The 19449-nt window shown below is 39.5% G+C and overlaps 1 protein-coding gene across 1 annotated transcript in view; it reads right to left on the bottom strand.

Moving 5' to 3' along the window:
• LOC127622207 (mitotic checkpoint serine/threonine-protein kinase BUB1-like) overlaps positions 1-19449 on the bottom strand; it is a 40395-nt gene that overhangs the window by 5098 nt on the left and 15848 nt on the right. The window contains exons 14-23 of the mRNA XM_052096215.1: positions 19147-19228; positions 18988-19063; positions 18473-18647; positions 18294-18366; positions 16390-17393; positions 11860-12009; positions 10972-11072; positions 9405-9566; positions 7056-7213; positions 4833-5010 (exon numbers count right to left, since the gene is read on the bottom strand). Of these exons, the coding sequence (XP_051952175.1) occupies positions 4833-5010; positions 7056-7213; positions 9405-9566; positions 10972-11072; positions 11860-12009; positions 16390-17393; positions 18294-18366; positions 18473-18647; positions 18988-19063; positions 19147-19228 (2159 nt within the window). The remainder of the gene's footprint in view (positions 1-4832; positions 5011-7055; positions 7214-9404; positions 9567-10971; positions 11073-11859; positions 12010-16389; positions 17394-18293; positions 18367-18472; positions 18648-18987; positions 19064-19146; positions 19229-19449) is intronic.

The raw sequence follows: 19449 nt of genomic DNA, 5'->3' as shown, positions 1-19449 counted from the left end.
ATGGTCTCAGGATGCGTCACTGTTGGCTCGACACAGGACTCATGGTAGCGTTCACCTTTTCTTCTCTGGACTATCGATTTTCCAGATGTCCCAAACAGTCGGAAGGAGGCTTCAGAGAAAAAACTTTGCACCAGTCTTCTGCTGTCCAATCCTTGTACTTCCTACAGAATTTCAATCTCTCCTTGATGTTTTTCTTTGAGAGAAGTGGCTTCTTTGCTGGCCTTCTTGACACCAGGCCATTGTCCAAAAGTCCTCGCCTCACTGTGCGTGCAGATGCACTCACACAGACCTGCTGCCAATATTGAGCAAGTTCTGCACTGGTGGTGACACGGTTCAGTAGCTGTCTCCTCAGTAGGAGATGGTTTTGGCGCTTGCTGGACACTCTGGGATGTCCTGAAGCCTTCTTCACTGCAGTTGAACCTCTCTCCTTGAAGTTCTTGATGATCCGGTAAATGGTTCTTTCAGGTGCAATATTCTTTGCAGCAATATTCTTTTGCATGGAAGGCCATTTTGATAGAAATCGATAATGGCTGCACGTCTTTCTTTAGAGGTAACATTGCTAACAAGAACACAATGATTGGAAGCACTTCTTCTCTCTTTTATAGCAATCAGTCTGCTCTTTATTATCCCATCAGAATGATAGAGTGATTTCCTTCTCACTAGTACTCGTTCACACTTTCCCAAGTGCTGCTGATCTGATTAGTGAAATTATGTTAGCTGGTCATTTTGTGCCGGGACCAAAAAAACTGAAACAATGTGAATCAACACCACAACAACTGAAGCAGAAAACTTTGTGAAACACAATGTTTGTCACTGCCAATACTTTTGGCCATGGCTGTACAATCTAGAGGGGGACCAACAGAATCTATGTAAAATCTTGAATTGCATATGGTGCACCCTTGCATCTCTAGATGTAGACTTGATGTTTTTTTTTTAGAATCCTAGCCCACACTCCTTCCTCCAATATCAAATTTTAAATCTTTCTCCCATAATCTCTTGATAGAAGTTGAAGCTTCATCCCCCAGACTCTGAGGGGATGAAGCAGGGAGTAACACCTTTTCCAAAAGCAGTAATCACCACTCCCAGAGTATCTGCTGCTTTAGAGGGGTGTATGCTACTCCCAAAAATAGTACAGAGCAGCTGTTACTAGGCAGTACTCTGTCAGAGCCAAAGCTTCGGATTTAGACTAATTAACTCGATGAATGAATGAATAATTCTGTGGAGACAAGGCATAATGGGGTCGGAGACAAATAATTAAATATCATCAGCATAAAGCAAACTCTTATGTGCCATACCTCCTGCCAGCAGCCCTGGAAAATTATCTTCTCTTCTTATCACGGCTGCTGCTAATGGTCCCTGCCTGGTGCCCTTATCCAGAGTAAAATAATCTGAAATTAATCCATTTGTCTGTACTGCCGATAACGGGTGTCTATAAAGTATCTTAATCCATCCAATAAAAGTATTACCGAATCCGTACATTTCCAAAATCTTAAAAATATAATCCCATTCTACCATATCAAATGCCTTTTTGGCATTAGGTGAGATGGCAGCAACCGGAGTCTGATCATTCGCCACTGACCACATGATACTGATGAAAAGCCTAATGTTATCAGAAGAGCTGTGGCCTGAATAAACCCCACCTGATCTATATGTATAAGAGTTGTCATAACTTAATCAGTTATCCGCCATTTTTGACAATATTTTTACGTCTAGTTGGATCAGGAAAATTAGATGGTAACTCTTACACTCGCTTGAATCATTGTCCTTTTTAAGAATCAGTCTGATCCAGGCTCGTGTCATGGTTGGCGGAAGCTTTTCATTCTTTAATGATTCTTTATAAACTTCTAACAAAAGTGGAGCCAATTCTGTAGCATAAGATCTAAAAAATTCAGTGTCAAAACCATCAGGTCCCAGAGTCTTGCCTGTAGGTAGGGACTTAATTACCTCGCCAAGCACCTCCAATGTTATATCAGAATCAAGAGAATGTTTTTGTTCAGCTGACAGTTTAGGGAGTTCTAATGGTTCTGAAGATGTGGAACTATAGAACTCAGTATTTATTTAAAAGCCTTTTTAATATCAATGGCAGAGGTAAAAATTCCACCACCAGCAGATTTCACTGAGGGAATGGTAGAAAAAGACTCTCTCTGCTTTATATATCTAGCCAAAAGTGTCCCATCGTTGTCCCCCAACTCAAAGTATGACTGTCTTGCCCTGAATAGCCAAACCTTCTGTGACCAAAAAAGTATTATATCTGTATTTCAACCAGGTGAATTCTCTGAGGCCATCAGACCACATTCTGCAATTCAGCTCTGCCTCTGCACTTTTTAATATTCCCTTCCAACTCCACAAGTTCTCATGTTCTGGTAAATGAGGCACTGTATGATCTGACCCCTAAGAACCACCTTAAGTGCCTCCCAAGCCACGCCCACAGAGGATACTAAGGACCAGTTTGTCTCCATATGAACATTGATTTCTACCTTTAATATTCATTGGAATTCAGGATTTTGCAAAAGGCATACATTAAAAGGACAAACTATATGATCTATTTTTCTCCATATGTGAAAACAACTCTAAACTCAACAGACCGTGATCTGAGATTAATATGTTTCCAATTGAGCAATCAACAACAGATGAAATGAGGGACTTCGATAAAAAAAAAAACAATTATCATATATATACACATCTCCTACCCATCTCTCCAGCTTGCAAAAGACCCACTAGAGCCATATCATCAGCATATTTAAAAAGACTAAACACCTTATTTCAAATTGTAAACTCATTAATATACAAAGAAAAGAGTAACGGTGATAAAATTGCTCCTTGTGGGGCTCTTGTGTTTAAAATAATTGTTCCAGACTTGTTGCCATTAACAACCACTCTTTGTGGACGTTTAGAAAGATAATCTTTAATCCACCAAATAAATCCCCCGTTAATCCCCAAATCAATGAGGGCAAAAGGGACCTGCTCCCCACCAACTAATTCCTAATGTAGACAAGAACTGCTATAAATTCCTTCAGGACCTCCCGGATGCAAAGCAATGGAAGGCCACAGAGATCTATGAATACCTTAAGTTTGGAGGCCTTACATTAATATAAACTACAGCACATCCACTGCATTTCATGTAAAGTACAGTTTATGTTAATGTTGTTGACTGTTAAAACAGTCATCGATGACGTCGACGCGTTGTCCCAGCCTTAATCCCAACTCTGCACCCTTCACACTGCATGCTACCCACATCGCCAGTGGAAGACGTCTCTACTGCCGGACTGATGACCCGACTGTGTGGAACGTTACCTGTGGTCAGCTTGTGTCAAATAATATTATTTGTTTAATGATAAATAAGCATTATTTATCACAATTTTGCCAGAGCCATTAGGTGGTTCCCCATAAGCAGCATTCCCATACAATTTTCTCCCATTGCTATATTCAGTTCAACAGCATTGCATTTATTGGTTATTAGTTTATTATCCTTTAGCAGTGCATATTCATTATTAGCATTATTAATATGCATATCTATTGTTAATACATTTCATTAATTTTATTACAACTGTGTCTTCTTTGTGTTAATGACCAAAGACTCTACTAGTTGTCCAGACTCTCTCAAATCCTTCAGATAAATCAGCTGACCAACTCCCTCTAGTTTACATTCATTCTGAATTATTGAACAGCTCTTAAATTGTTAAGATAGTATTCTTAACTGGTGCCCCGTATTGCAAAGTGGGAGGGTTCTGATACATTCATAACCACACCTTAAGCGACACGTGATCAAAAATCATCACTGAACTGAGTAGCAACCACTAAAGTGCGCATTAACCCCGCACACGACAGCGCCAACAGGCGTCCATCCCTCTAAACTGAAACAGTCCATGAACAACTACGAGAGCCCCATGACAACTTTGCCGTGAAATTTCTTAAGTCCGGTGTTTCTATACATATTTTGTAAGACAGAATTGCACAACAGAAGATAATCTATAAAACAAACTCCAGCCAATTGGTGGAATAAACACGAAGAATGTGTAGATTAATCCACACTGTCCCAAAGGTGGGTTCCACCACAAAACAAACTCAAGCCTCTTGCAGAACCAGCACACACACACGCAAAAAAAAGCCCATTCCGATTCTTCAGACAGTCAAACGAATGTTCAGTGAGCCAGCCCATTCAACTGCTACATGAGTGCAACAAATTACCAATCACTCCAATGTCCTGCAAGAAATACTCCACAAAACAAACTACAACCAATAAGAGGCACAAGCACAAATAACGTGCAGATTCATCCACAACACTGTCCCGAAGGAGTGCTGCTACATAAAACAAACTCCAGCTGCTAGGCGGAACAAGCACAAAAAAAAAAAAAAGGCACTCAGCTTCCTCAGATATTCAAGTGGATGTTCAGTGAGACGGTTCACTTGGCTGCAACATGAGAACCACAAAATACTCCATTGACTTTATGAGGGATATTGCTTGCTGTGGACTTGTAAATCCTTTATGCCCTCCTTAGTATCTATTCTCAATTTGGCCAGGAACATCAGTGCAAAAGTGACCTTCCGTTAATGTAAGAGTTTCTCGCACTCCTTGAATCAATCACGTTTCTCTCGTCGAATTCGCAAAGTCTGGGAAAAAGAAAATACTGTGGTTCTTCCAAAAAAGGGTTCCTTCACTCCTCGCCTCATGTAACAAGATCTTTATTGGATAATCTCAGAACTTTGGCCAGAATTGATCGGGCCCGTCTCTGACACATGACTCTTGACTTTTTATAACCTTACATTTTGGGGAAACTGAATTTAAGACATTAAGACTTTAAAGATCCGAGGGAACCCTGGATGATTGTTACCTGATAGTTCCAAGGACGCACGCTCAGCATTTCCACACACTGGAAGCCTGATGTCATACATTTGGCAGTGAACACAGAGCCTTCTGGGAAGAGTGTCATATCAATGCTCTGACCCAGATCGATGAGAGCCAAACCATGCTGTAGATTATCCTGCTCAAAGCAGTCATTCTCCAGAAACCTGAATGTGAGAAGAACAGAAGAAAACTTGACTTTGTTGGAAATCATTTGGACTGCATCAGTCTGGGTCAAAGCAGACGTGCAATGATGGGCATATTCATATAATATAATCATAATGACCTGCAAAGGCAAAATGCAGTAGCTACATATTTTGTGATATTTGCCTTTGACTCTGAAATTGTGTCTCTTAGACTGTCTTCGATCTGTCCTGTGACAGGTAGATTAAGCTCATCTGTGCTCTGATTCAGAGAAACCGTGTGTGAAAACTGCAGCAACTACAGAATCTGCACTCTTAAAAATATGAGTTTGTAACACTCCACAAAATAATAAAGTAGAATATCACAAAATATGGGAACCAACGTCCCGTTACTATTAGGCTATGGAGTAGAAAAAAATATACTCAACACTGACGAATAAACAATCAACCCAAGTGTATTTACAAATCAAAATAATATTTACAATAATACAAGACAAGGTGTGTGTGTGTGTGTAAAAGTGGAATCCAGCGTGCACAGAGTTAATGACAGCGTTCAGATCAGCCTCACCGGGAATTTGTGTAGTCCGTGAGCAAGATCAAGTTAGAAGATGACTGGCTTATGTCCTCTGAAAAAAGTAATCCGGGCTGCGAGCCAAACGTAAATACTCCAAGAGGAACGGCGACCCCGCGCTTCCAGGTCAGTCAGCATCAATAATCCAATGAATGAATGAAAAGTTTTTTGTGAATGAGCGTACCCCTCCCGAAAACCGGCATACCGGTTCCTTAAATAGAAAGTCACAGTCTCTTCCTGTTTACGTGGCAGGTAATCACGTGACGCGAATACACGAGAAGTTCTCGCGTGAACAGCAATCGGAGACAAATACACAAGCGCTAAGGCAATAACAGAATACAGGGGAAAGCAATACCACTAATAGGCAATAATGACAAAACATAATTAGTTTTTTTGTCATAAACCTTATTTATAACTTCCCCTTATGTGGCCACGCTACAAGTTTAAACATAATTTTAAAGCCATTTTCCCTCAGTTTCAGTGTTGTGTTTTGCCCTCATGAGGCAGTATTACTGCATTAAATAGCATGTATATTGTGCACAGAATGTAATTTTTTTTTTATGTACAGAATACCCAGATGATCTACTACATTTGCCAATATGTGCATATACAACAGAATGTACTGCACATAATATAGGGCTGGGCCATATGGCTACAAATATAATATCTCAATATTTTTCAATATTTTCACATTGCTTCATTTTATATTGCCATCAAAATCATCGTGATAATTTGATATATGGCTCAGTCCTAACAGAATACTGTATACCACTAGCTTCGTTTCCATCCAACAAAGAAATCCTGAATGGAAACACTTGATATGCGAAATTTAATGCGCTAAGAGTAAGAGGAGAGTTTTGCATTAGTTAAAAAGTGCATTAAAGTGATTTAAACTGTTTATTCGCATGAGCGATGATGTTTCATGACATTTGTAAAGCGTGATGGCAATGTGCTCGTCAGATGGCATAGGTGGGCGAGAGCTCGATGTGACTGGCTCAACGAAAGCCCTGACCATAGCACAAAATTCTTTAAATGTAGCCCTGGTTAGTCGAAAGAGATTCACCCACTGATCGTCCGTAAAGTGGGTCCTCACAATCCACCAGAACTCTTTTGAGTTCAGGCGCTCCCAGGTATATGAAGGCTGTCGGCGAATGTGAATAGCCATTTGAGCCCTCATTATGTGAGCTATTGCACTTATTCTGCAAAGTCTCTTGGCAGCATTTAATATCGTAATGTACAATTTGTTTAATACAACTCTCCCCAAAGCAAAGGTCGTACAGATGCTCCATGACCAAAAGGCAAGCTCCCTCAAGATAATGCGCATTTACAGTTCATGGAATCGCGTGATGTTTAGCATTGTCTTGAACTTTCAGAAATGTGCATTAAAAATGCTAAACATGTTTACGGAAATGCAGCTACTAACTTGTCCTGGTTCATTTATCACACCGAAAAACAATTTTTAACATCTCTTCCATGACTGATTATTTGATCAAAGTACCTCTCTCCCAAAAGGAAATTGTCAGGTTTGATGTCAGCATGTATGATGTTTGCCTGGTGTAGCTGCTCGACCATGTGCAGTATGCAGACAGTGAAGTAGAGCACAAGGGGCTGAGGCATCACCTTTTCACTGCGGCTTTTATACAGATTAATAGCACTCTAGGAGGGGACGACAGGAAAACACATCAGTTTACTTTCACATTTACTTATTTTTTTCCAAAATATTATTTCAGAAAATTATTTGTCCATATCAAGTTTATTACTGCATAATAAAACTATTGATTAAATGTTTTTGTTGTTGTAAAAAGCAAAGTAAACTAAAATGAAACTAAAAACTAAAACGAGACAAAAAAAATATATATTTTTTTTAAAACTACCTAACGTAAATAACAAAACAAAATCCCATCTCAGAGGACTGGCATGCAAAGTCAGCATATATACAAATTCTGATTTTGATGCAGCTTTGGATTTGTGTTTCAAATTATGCATTATTGTCACGGTCCTGTCACTGTCAGTCTGGGTTTTGGTCTGACAGGACCGTGGCATTATCCGCCCATGTTTGCCTTTGTGTCGGTCTCATGTCCATGCGTTGTCTTGTGAGAACACGTGGCTTTGTTATCGTTTCTGTATCGCCGCGTGCTTCTCTGTCTTACATCACACCCCGCCTCATTGTTTGCTCATTATTGTTTCTTTGGTAACACCTGCCCTTTATTAACCTGCTTGATTTCTCTCCCTAGGCTCCTTTATGTTTGATGTCCAGTGCCAGTTCATCTTGTTATATAGTCGGCCCTGTATGTGTTTCCTGTAGTACAGTCGGTCATGATTTTCTGTTCCCTTCTGCCACAGCCTGGATAACCCTTTGTCCCCTTCGGGGTTGTTTATTTATTCTTCTCATGGGAGTTTTTTTTGGATAATGAAGTATTTTTGGTATTGAACTCTGCATTTGAGTCCTCATCTCTGCAACACCGTGACACATTGTAGCCACCTTAAACTTTGCTGTTAACATGAGTCAGACAGCTTGTTTTCGATCAGATGTGACCGAAAACTAGAGATGGGAGTCGCAAGGAATAGAACGATTCGGATTCTGAATTCTCTCAATGATTTTGATTCATGAACAGTTCTATTAACGATTCTTACTTTTGAGGAAGAAATATTTGGAAATAAGAAATGCAAGATTTATTGCATTTACTGCCCTCAACACTCTGATGCCAAACTAAGAGGTCATTTCAGATTTTGATAGAGCATACATAACAAATCAGAGATAAAATACAATCCTTGAAAAAGGCATGTTTAAACAGACATTTTAATTACTTTTCAAAAAGGCATAAATACAATCCAATAATTACTCTAGCTGTAACTATTAAAAATTCTAAACAAAACCAAAAAATTAAGAGACCTCTCCAAAAGCTTTCTTAAATCAGCATCTCTACATGTATGGCAGCCATTCCATTCAATCCCAGTGTCTGTTTAATTCAAACACAAGCACACCTCATTCTACTTAATGAGGTACTGATTATGTGATCACCTGAACCAAATCTTATTTAACGAGGAAAAGTATAAAAACCACTGCTGTGGTCTTCACTATCCTCTTGCAATAGGACCAGCTGGATGGCAAAAACAGTGCTAGCAGTACCTCCATATTAATAGGAATCAAAAAATAACTAAATCGACTATGCAAAAAAAAAAAAAAAAGTTCAATGAGGAAAAGAAGGGTTCAATACTGGCTTTACTAGCAGAGGGATACAGTGAGTGCAAGTTTGCTTCCATCCATAACATTTCAAAGACTCATAAGAACAAGATTAAGCAGCAGACATTGAGGACAACAAACCTAGAGACCGGCAGAGTGTGAAAACGACTCTCCACTGACAAGGATAAAGCATCAGTTAGCCGTGTATAAAGCAGGATAATGTACATTCAGACAGTTACAATCACACAAAAAAACCTTCACCCTGTCAGGGTTTATTGTGCGATAACAACCAACTGACTGTACATTATCCATCCATCCATGTTCTGTAGCCGCTTGTCCTATGTAGGGTCGGGGGAGGTGCTGGATCCTGTACATCATCACTTACCTTATATCAGTTACCAAACTAACTTTGGAAGCCCTAAAGTACTCAAACTAAATTAATTGAAAAACATCAACTAAAAGAAATATGATTTTTTTTTTTACTAAAACTAACATTCATAGTGAAAGCTTATGAAAATTAAACTGAAAATAAAATAGAAATAAAAACTAAATTAAAAACTAGTATAATGATGCCATAAACAGTAACTACAAAGTGGCACAATAAACACAGATTCCAAAATGAGTGATAAAAGAATACACTAGATGTAGACTCGATATTCTCACCAGTAGTGTGCCACAGTTGTGCAGCTCTCCGATGAGGACGCTGCCATTGGTGAAGAGGTGAGCAGTGAATATGGTGTTAAAGAGATGTCGTACACTGGGCTGCAGGCGGCCGTTCAACTGGCCGTCAATGTAAAACTCCCAAGGGTTCGCAGGCTTCTGCACCTGTGAAACACAAGAGGCCATTTAACGCATGTCATAATACAAAGCTGCTAGTATAGTATATTTTTCAATATTCTAGTATGTTTTTATATATCAAAATACTTATATGAGTTTCTAGGCCTTTGTGTGAGCCAGGAGAGAGCATATGAGGTTACTAAAAGTGTTGATGCTGCAGAGAACACAAAGAATGGTATACAACCTTGAAATACAGGATGTACTTATTTAATCAGTTATTATATGAATGGTGTCTTGTATTTTTGCAGCTGGTGTTTTGCTGTTTTTGTTAATTAGTAGTATTCTGACATATATCCTTGATGTATTTCCTTTATGCTGACACGTATCTCTAAAATATATGGTGTGTCTCATTAAAATACAGGATGCACTTCTTACGAAAACACTTTTAATAAGTTAGATATCTTTGGTATGATATGTTTCTGGCATGGTGTTTTACCTTGATGAGTTAAATATCTTTGGAGCTTGTATTTTCTTTCATTAATCAAATGATACTGTGTATGAACAAACAAGGCTGCCTCATTATGAGGGTACACTGAAATGTAGGGCAAAGGTAAAAGGTATGTGATGGGGACATGGCTGTTTGTATCATACACAGGTGTTTCTAAAATTGATGCACTCTTACCATGAACTATGACATATGTCAAAAATAAGTGGAGTTACCAGTTGATGTATGTTTTTTTAAAAAAATAATTAGATGGGGGATTTTCCACCAATATTTAATTAGTGAGGAAAATAGAACATATTGGTGGCGAAGGAAAGAGACAAGAGTAATTATTCTATTGGTCAGAGATAATGGGCAAGAAGATAACAAAAAGGTATATAACTGAGAACTCAGGAGGATAGAGTCAGAACAATCAGCTGACTGGTCTCATGTTTGTTGGTGATCAATAAACTACAACTTTGGCATCTGGAACTCAAGACTCTGAAAGTTTTCTTCAACTTAGAGAAACTCATCGCAATATTCCACGACACTAGTCACTCTGTTTTTACTTACACAGCAAGCATACGGTTTCTAGAACTAGAAAAAGCCCATGAAGTTAAAGGTGATGTTTGATCATTTTCAGTGTAAAAATACTTACTGATATCTCAGCTTCAGAGACAAATCCAAGTAAAGATATCATAGGTTAATTTCTCTAGAGGCTAACACTTTAGCTTAAGCCTAGTCACACCAAGCACACATTTTCACCACGACAAGCCATTCAACTGAAAGGCCTTGTTCACAATGTGTAAATTCACAGCAACAAATTGATGATCATTTTTGTTTCCTTGCTCGTCAACAAAAATGTACAGACATTTCATAAGTGAATTTCATTCACTTATGAAAACTTTTCGCAGTGCTGACAAAACGTCATGTCACGCTCGGTGTATAATGTTAAGAAACTTTGCACCTCACCTTCAGGAAGAGTTTTTGTGTGGTCATGAGGTTGGTGGCCTGGTATACTGTTGCAAAAGCCCCCTGTCCAAGCACAAAGTCCACTCGCAGTGACTCTCCCGCTGAGGGTGAAAGATGAAGATATAAAAATGATGAGGTATCATTCATGTCTGTGGCACAATCTGTGTGGGAGTTTAATACGAAGGGTTAGGGGTTTATCTCTAACGTTAAAGGAATAGTTCACCCAAACATGACAATTCTGTCATCATTATTTCACCTTAATGTCGTCTCAAACTCATGAAGACTTTATTTCTTCTGCAGAACACAAAGAAATGTTGATGGCAATATGTGGTGTTTATATCCATATAATGCAAGTCAATGGGGTCCGACATTTTCAAGCTCCAATAAAGACATCAAGGCATCATAAAATGAATCCATGTGACTCCAGTGGTTTAATTCATGTCTTCTGATGGGATTAGATCGGTTTTGGGTGAGAACAGTTCACAATAAATCTTACCATCTGCAGTCTTCTCTGCATGAACATGATTTAAATGCATGGGCAGATTGCTGTACACGCATCATGACATGGATTAAACCATTGCTAGGGATTACCTTTATGTGCTTTTTGGAGCATGAAAGTGCCCCCACACTCCCACACACCCCATTGACTTGCATTACATGGATATAAACACATTTAACATCTACAAAACGTCTTTGTTTGTGTTCCGCAGAAGACAGAAAGCCAAACGAGACGGCATAAAAGTGAATAAATAAATAAATAGAATTCATATTTTGGGTGAACTATTCCTAAGTGTGAGCAATAATTTGATGCTTGCCTTAAACAACACTTCTTATTGACCATAACAGACAGTCTTGTTTGGAAATTATGGCTAGTTTAGAATGACTCACCGATCTGTACTGTCATTTTAGGAGTGATGGTGGGCAGCCGACAGCTCCAGACAGTGAGGTTAGGGTCGGATGTGAGAGGAGGCTGCAGGTTCGACAGCAGAGAGACTATAAGGTCCTCATCCCACGGATCTGACACTAGATTCACATAGGCTGCAGAAATAATAAGATGATGATGATGATGATGATGATGATGATGATGAGCGCATACTAGACACAAGCCAAAGTCTGTATATATATAATGCTCCTTGAGAGCCCTCCAAGAAGGCCAAATAGCTGGTCATTTCCTATCAAATAAATTTGAGTTTCCCAGCCTTCTACATGAAATTTCCTCGAATGCCACCACCCTCCCCATCTCTGCCCACCACTCTTGAAATGAGGGCACTCCAGCCGACTTCCATCCCATAAGATCAATTTGCCTGCCAATCATAACACTTGTCAGAACCTAATTTTTTGTGTGTTTATCCCCCATATTGATGACCGTCCCCTCGCCCAAATCACAGTCTGGGACAAAATTGTATTTGAGTGCCCATTACGTCACACAAAAACTTTGAACCCTCAACCAAAATTCTTGGATATTAACACACAACAAAAAAAAAAAAAAAAAACATAGGTTGTGTCCCCATCCTCTGATTGGTATCGCCAGCAGGTGGGTGTCTCTTTCAGACCAAGCCTATAAAATATAGAGAGGGTCCAATAGAATCGACGTAAAATCTTAAATTGCATAAGACAATCCCTTGCAGCTCTATGATTGGGAAGGTTATATTAAAATTAATTGTGAATTCTACAACTAGAGAAATGCCAACCTGCCCACATCGCTCGAAAACCTTTTTTTTAAAGGGTCCAAATTAACTGACTAAATCACACAAATTTGCTGGGAATAAAATAGCCAAATACTTTATGCCCTGTTTGGGCCACTAGAAGGCGCCTGGCTGAAAAGAGGTTAACGGCAGTATGGATTAAGAGCCAAAGCTTTGGATTTAGACCAATTACCTCTGTATCCTGAGAAAAGGAATTAATAATTATGTGGAGGAAAGGTATAGATCTAGTGGAGTCCAACATGAATAATAAATTATAATCTGTGAAAAGCTTATGTGCCATGCCTCCCGCCACCACCCCATCAAAAGATTAAAGTCTCCTCCAAATATTACATCAAGAGGGGTGCCAGCGGCTTGCAACATCCCTTCAAGATCTATAAAAAAAAGCCCTGATCATCAATGTTACATGCATAATAATTAGCCAAAATAATACTTTGTCCCCAAATTACTGTTAAAACAATAAAGACTCTTCCTAATTTGTCTTGACTCTGCTTGATAATTTTGAAATGTAGATGTTTACTTATCAGTGTAATGACTCCCCTGCACTTGAGCCAGCACTAAAGAACAAATGTGCTCATTAATCCCATGCATGACAGCGCCAACTGGCATCCATCCCTCCAAACTCAAACAGTCCATGTACACCTATGACAGCCCCCGCAACAAACTTGCCATCGGATTGCTCAAGTCCGGTGCTTCTATACACATTTTGTGAGACAGAATTACACAGCAAAATATCATCTATAAAACACACTCCAGGCAATAGGCAGAATAAACACAAAAAGTGTGTAGCTTCATCCATAAAACTGTCTTGAAGGTGTGTTATTCTACAAAATGAACTCCAGCCGATAGGCGGAACCAGCACAAAAAGAGCACGCAGAATCTTCAAACAGTCTGTTTTACAGCCATCCTTAGAATCTATTCTCAATTTGTCCAGGAATATCAGTGCAAAAGCGACCTTCCATTGATGTAAAAGTTTCTTGCATTCTTAGAATTGATCACATTTCTCTCATCAAGTTCGCAAAGTCTGGGAACCAAAAAAATGCTGTGCTTCTTCCATGAAAGCCTTCCATTACTCCTCGCTTAACACAAGATCTTTATCGGATGAACTCAGAAATTTGGCCAGAGGTCTGTCTAGATTGCAACCCAGTGAGCTTGCTCGATTTCCAGCTTATGGCCTACAGATATTGATTCTAAAATCCCCATATTTTTCTCTATGTTTTCTCTTTTAATATCCTTTAAACTCAGTTTTTGATAAAAAATTAAAAAAAATAAAACATCTAGATAAGCCATTTGACTCCACACTCGTTAATATATGCCTAACCAAAACACTTCTGTGAGACACTTGCCAAAGTGCCGCTATTCTTTTTTTTTCCCCAATTTGGAATGCCCAGTTCCCAATGCGCTCCAAGTCCTCGGGGTGGCGTATTGACTAGCCTCAATCCAGGTGGCGGAGGACCAATCTCAATTGCCTCCATGTCTGAGACCGCCAATTAGTGCATCTTATCACGTGGCTTGAGCGCATTACCACGGAGACATAGCGTGTGTGGAGGCGTCACACTATTCTCTGCGGCATCCATACACAACACACAACGTGCCCCACAGAGAGAGAGAGAACCACATTATGGTGACCACGAGGAGATTACCCCATGTGACTCTACCCTCCCTAGCAACCAGGCCAATTTGGTTGCTTAAGAGACCTGGCTGGAGTCACTCAGCATGCTCTGGATTTGAACTCGGAACTCCAGGGGTGGTAATCAGCATCTTTAACTGTTGAGCTACCCAGGCCCCCTGCTGGTATTCTTAATGAGACATTTGTTTTAGCAAATGTTCTACTTTTGAAGCATCTTACTGTGGATGTGCCATGTCTCTCTAGTTTTCAGCGCCACGAGTCATAACACAGTGTCCTAAAAAAAAAAACAGTACTTAAGTTAAACGTAATTTGAAAAAATGGTTCTCGGGACCAATGCATTCTGTTATGTTCTGTCTTAGAGTGCAAAAGCACGTCTGTGGAAGGTGGTCTGTTTGATGAGGCATGTTGCCTGTACAGATGGCAAGCTGACTGCTGAGTTACCGCAGACTTTGTCAATTCAAACCAGTCTGGCCATTCTCTGTTGACCTCTCTCATCAACAAGACATTTCTGTCCACAGAACTGACGCTCACTGGATGTTATGTTTTTCGCACCATTCGGAGTAAATTCTAGAGACTGTTTGCACATGAAAATCCCAGAAATACTCAAACCAGCCTGCCTGGCACCAACAATCATCCATGTGATTATCTAATCAGCCTATCATGTGGCAGCAATGCATAAAATCACGCAGATACTGGTCAGGAGCTTCAATGTTCACATCAACCATCAGAATGGGGAAAAATGTGAGCTCAGTGATTTGGAGCGTGGCATGATTGTTGGTACCAGATGGGCTGGTTTGAGTATTTCTGGGATTTTCACACACAACAGTCTCTAGAATTTACTCAGAATGATGCCAAAAACAAAAACTTCCAGTGAGCGGCAGTTCTGTGGAGGGAAATGTCTTGTTGATGAGAGAGGTCAACAGAGAATGGCCAGTCTGGTTTGAACTGACAAAGTTTACATTAACTCAGATAACCACTTTGTACAATTGCAGTGTGCAGAATATCATCTCAGAATGGGTTGGCGCTGTTTTGGCGGCACAAGGGGGACCTATACAATATTAAACAGGTGCTTTTAATGTTGTGGCTGATCGGTATAAGCAGTTATATGTCAAATATTTACACCATTAAAGAGTATTATAATGCATTAAAATATGTAACGAACACCCAGTTTCAAGTGTTATTTTGTACTGCATGTATTGTGTGCATTGTTATGCACTTAATAAAAGATAGATAAATAGTTTAAATTCGTAAAATTATTAGGCCTAGTTATATGGTTACATTTATAAATAATAAGTTATTATTTATTACAATTATTAGAATGTTACAATGATTAATTTAAAGATGATAATGCATTACAATGGAACATGTTTTACAAGGCATTATGAATAGCTTTACAATGCCTTAAGAAAACAACACAAAAATACATGTTGTAACCTTTAAATTAATCATTGCAACATTCTAATAATTGTATTGCGAGAGAGAGAGTTTTACACATTTTGCATAACGAAAATTACTTCGTGACAGTATTTTCATGATAATTAAGCTTATTTCCCCATCAACATTATAATGCATATGGATGTTTTACATTTGAGCTGGTTTGCAGTACTCACTCCCAATGATGATTCGCATTAGATTCTCATTATAACTGTATTTCAGTAATTAAAATCATCCTGTCCACACACACAAAAAAAAAAATGCATATATGAAAGGGATAAAATCAAATACCACCATGATGTACAAATACTTAACGATTTAAATATACATTTAAACAAATATTTGTTTGCATTACAATAATAAGTAACACAATTTTAAATAATGGCAATGAGAATTGGTGGGAAAATGCAATTAATTGTCATGAAAATGTCACAATAACAAAAATAGTAATGGTCCTAAAAATAGACTTGATTTTCCCTATGCAAAAAAATTGTTTTGCTTTTGATGTTGGGATGAAATTTTACCCACACTTGTACTTTACAGGATAGGATATTATAATTTGTTATAACACAAGTAAAGCATTAGCAAGTTCATGCACAGACAGCAGTCAGTCACTTAAACAGCTCAGGAGTGCAGTGATGGCAATAATACCTTGTCTGGATGTGTCCATGGGGCTCGTAGGAACTTCCATTCCACTGACAGCCATCGGAGCAGGACTCGGTAGAAGCATTGTATTTGCTCTAGCAGGAAAAGAGATTTTCTTGGATCTCTGTGGTGGGGTGGCCATGACGTTCAGATCTGGTTCCGTTGACCGTTGTGGGCTGTTGGTGCAGAGCCAGTTTAGTCCTGGTGCTGGGTCTGGACTCATGGGCTCCTCCTGAGCTGGTTTAGATGCTTGCTTTGGACTAATCAAGAGAGACTCATGAAACGTCTGCAAAATCTTTGCCCCAGACTTCCGTTGCTGGAATGATTTCTTGGGATGGAGAACTTCTACTTCCTGTTGAGCTGTGAGCACATCTAAATCATGTTCTGCCAATGGTTCTTGATTCTTTGCCCACAGGAAGTCTGGTTCGGTTGCTTTCTCTGGACTCTGGTAGATGGTCCAGGTAGGCTTGGCGATGACGCTCCGTTCCGCTCCGGAGGTCAGACTCATCATAACATCAAGATCTGATTCTGCTGTGTGTGCAAAGTTGTCCACCTGTAACCAGTGCAGTCCCGGAGCAGGTTTTGGACTCATCAGGACATCTCGCTCACAGAGGGACCTGCTAACAACATCCTGACTCTCCAATGGCTTTTTCAAGGTCTTGTGCCTGTGAAAGGACCTCTTTGGCAAGAGAACATTAACTGAGTCTTGATGCACTGGGACATCTGGCTCTTTCTCTGGGCTCCGATAGATGCTCCAGCTGGGTCTGGTGCTCGTGTTGATTGACTTCATGGACTCGTCCTCTGCCCTCAGGGTTGTCTGGTCAGGGAAGGACAGAGCGGCCAGTGGATTCCTGCTGCTGCAGGTCATTTGGCTTTGTTGGACCAGAGAAAGCCCTTGACTCTGATGGGCCAAAGGCACACCCTCTCCAACAATAGTGCCATGAGCCTGCATGCTGCATTCTGCCACCTCAGGCGGCTTCTCATCTGCTGGACTCTGCTCCAAGATTGGACTGAAGGCAAATGAGAAACAGTCCAATCAATTGCAAGAAACATTAAGCACAATTCCACCTTTAGGCTGAATGGTTTTAAGCACGTCAAGTTAACGTTTGGTTAAATTACAAACTGCTCCCAGCCTGGAAAATAACAAATTAAAGCAAGTGAGATAAAAATTCCATATAAACTTTTTAGGCCTGGAAAACACCATATAAAAAGTCCCAGATAACTCCATGACCGAAGGAACCCTTTTTGCCATCCAGGTTGAGGAAATTCTAATTTGTGCATACTGCAAAAATACTATGGTAGTACGCCATTCCAAATATATCTACCATTTTTATATAAAACGCTGCCATTTACATAAAAAAAAAAGAATAAGATGTCACAGAGCATTCAGAAATCTAGTGAGCTGTCTACATAGGTAGAATTTGAATACATTATGGACTTCTGAGATCTCATGTTGGAAAAATTATTAATACATTAACAATTTTTCATTCAATACTTAAAATTATTTGTAAAAAAATATTCAACATAAATGATCTTTTTTTTAACCGAATATGTATGTGTGCTGTGTATTTTTGCGCTTGCAGTATAAAGTTGCTTGGTTAGCAATGTCTGACTCAACTGACAGTGGCATCTTTCGTGCGTTTCATGTGAGAAACACAATTTATGACACTGCTTGCTATATGAGATGCTGCTTGTGTAGAGTGTTTCAAATTAGTCACGTCGGACTGATTTTTATTTACAATGCTGCCCATGTAGACAGCAAGGCCGCTCACAAGTTTTTGGAAAATAAATCATCTCTACTGATCAGTTTATGTATTTAACAGGTAAACATTTAATCTTTGAGGGAAGAAACTGATAGAAATGGTTATAATGCTCCAGAATAATGATGATGTGTTTCATAAGGACAGTACCTGAGTTTAGTGGGCTGCCGCATGAATGGGTTTTCCTCAGGACAGCCAACAGTACTGACCGGCATGTTTTCCTCTGCGAGAAAACAATCATAACTATACTGCTTGATAAAGAGGGTTGGACTAATACATTATATTATTAAAAGCTCAATAATGATTCATGCTATCATGCAGTTCAATACCTTGCTCCTGCTCCATACCCCATGAGTGAGGAGCGTGAGGGTGAAGGGGTGTGGACACCAGATGAGCGGACAGGGTGAAATCACGGGTGTGGTTGGGACACGGGTCCACTGAAACGTTACGAGCGCCCCATACAGTACTCTCATCTGTTATAGACTCAGTGCTGATTGGCGTGTCCTGATAAACCGATATACAACAGCAAAAAGCAACATCAACAAAGCATCAAATATTTGTGGTTATTGTTTCGTTTCTTAATGAAGGCCTGGTCAGTGGCGAATATTAAAGGGCTCATACATGCCATTTAATTTTTTCAGGTTTCTGACGTCAATATTTGTTTCACCGCAAATATTTTTTTTTGTTTCAATAGAAGCTCTTTTTGGACTGGGAGGACGTTTTCATAGCACATCAAGCTCTTTTATATGGTAATTATAAATATTTTATATTCAATTTGATTCCTCATGATTCCTTTAAGCAAGTTGATAAATGCAGTTTTGTGCTGCTGGTTTATGGTCCTTACATTGGCTTTGGATACTGCGATTTCCATCAGTGCCCGGCTCACGGTTGGTTTTGTTATGCTCAGAGCCACATCAGCACTGCAGGACACACAGATAGAAGACAGTCAGAGAGCGAAACTGAAACCATTCATGTTAAAGAGTAGCTGAAGGCCTAATCTTACCCTCCATTCTCCTGATCATTTTTGTCCTGGAAAATCTTGAATGGAGTCATGCTAGGTGGTTTAACACATGAGGGGGCACTACCTTAAAAACACAAACGACAGAATCAGAATGTGAACCAGAACCAGGTGCAACACAACAAAATGCAATTTCTAAACTCAAGCGTCAAAAGTGAAATGCAGATAAATTGACAAAATCACAGCCAATCAGAACAGGTTTGATGTTCAATATACAGCTATGTGGGGTGGAATTTTGAGACAATGAGATTCCACAGTGTTATTCCAGCACCACCAGACAAAAACAGA

Source organism: Xyrauchen texanus, chromosome 28 (assembly GCF_025860055.1).
Source record: "Xyrauchen texanus isolate HMW12.3.18 chromosome 28, RBS_HiC_50CHRs, whole genome shotgun sequence".
Taxonomy (NCBI): domain Eukaryota; kingdom Metazoa; phylum Chordata; class Actinopteri; order Cypriniformes; family Catostomidae; genus Xyrauchen; species Xyrauchen texanus.
This window is presented reverse-complemented; position numbering and strand designations above follow the sequence as displayed.